At 54.8% G+C, this 940-nt stretch overlaps 1 protein-coding gene across 1 annotated transcript in view; it reads right to left on the reverse strand.

Moving 5' to 3' along the window:
* LOC103614570 (inner centromere protein-like) overlaps window positions 1–939 on the reverse strand; it is a gene marked incomplete at its 5' end in the record, with an annotated part of 10,118 nt that extends 9,179 nt beyond the window's left edge. The window contains 2 exons of the mRNA XM_017732754.1: window positions 567–680; window positions 830–939. Of these exons, the coding sequence (XP_017588243.1) occupies window positions 567–680; window positions 830–939 (224 nt within the window). The remainder of the gene's footprint in view (window positions 1–566; window positions 681–829) is intronic.
* Window position 940: the final 1 nt, after the last annotated feature.

The following is a 940-nucleotide window of genomic DNA, read 5'->3' on the forward strand; positions in this document are numbered from 1 at the left end:
GCTGCTCTCCCCCCCCTCCCTGTCTGCTTCCTGACAGTCTTCTGGCTCTAACGCTTCCTCCTGTGGGCTTTTCACCACAGTTAGCACGATTTTAGTGCCCTAACACACCAACGGATCAGGTTTGGGCAGCTTCAAAAGTGCGGTGGTGCCTAAGCAAATCACTTGGAATTTCCACTTCAGCGCCTCGGAAAACCCTTGGAGCCTCCCTGCCTGCCAGCTCAAGACATGGTGCTGGGAACACATCCCTTTCCCAAGTTTTCCAGGCACTGACACAGGGACAGGGGGTGAACACCAGGAGCAGCAACCTCAGGCCAAAAGCCAAACCCAGTGAGACAAAACCCGCATCTAAACAGACAAGAAAATAGAATGTTTGTTGTTCTTTAACCAAAAAAAAAAAAAAAAAAAAAAAAAGGAAAGCAGCCAACTTTACCCCAGACTGTCACCAGAATCCAAACAGTGATCAATCCCAATGTGCCCCTTTGATTACTCAGGGAATGCAGGCACTATTTTGCTCCATCCAAACACCATGAGGCAGAGCCAGAGCCAGAGCAAGCTGACCCACCCACCTCCTCCTGCTCAGCTCCTTGCTTTCTTCCCTCATCCAGGAGGACTGCCTTTTCCTGGGCTTCCTCCTCTGCGAGGGCGTTTTGGGCAAGAGCATGGGCTCATCCCTGAAGCTGCTGTGAGGCAGAAGAGGCAGAGCACAGATTGCTTCCCCCACTGCCCACACCAGTACTCCCAAAACAAGGGCAGGATGCGGCCCAAACGCACCCACACCCAGCTGGGAGCTCAGGTGGGCACAGAAGGGTCCCCTCAGGGCAGTCCCAACCTCTTGAGCATCCTCATGCCCTGCTCCTCCACCTCCCGCAGCCAGGCCAGGCGCTTGTGCTGGGCATCGCAGAGGAAGCGGGACAACCTCAGCCGGCACACTTCCAGCAGC

The sequence above is a fragment of the Corvus brachyrhynchos genome, unplaced genomic scaffold (assembly GCF_000691975.1).
Source record: "Corvus brachyrhynchos isolate BGI_N302 unplaced genomic scaffold, ASM69197v1 scaffold624, whole genome shotgun sequence".
NCBI classification, from domain to species: Eukaryota; Metazoa; Chordata; class Aves; order Passeriformes; family Corvidae; genus Corvus; species Corvus brachyrhynchos.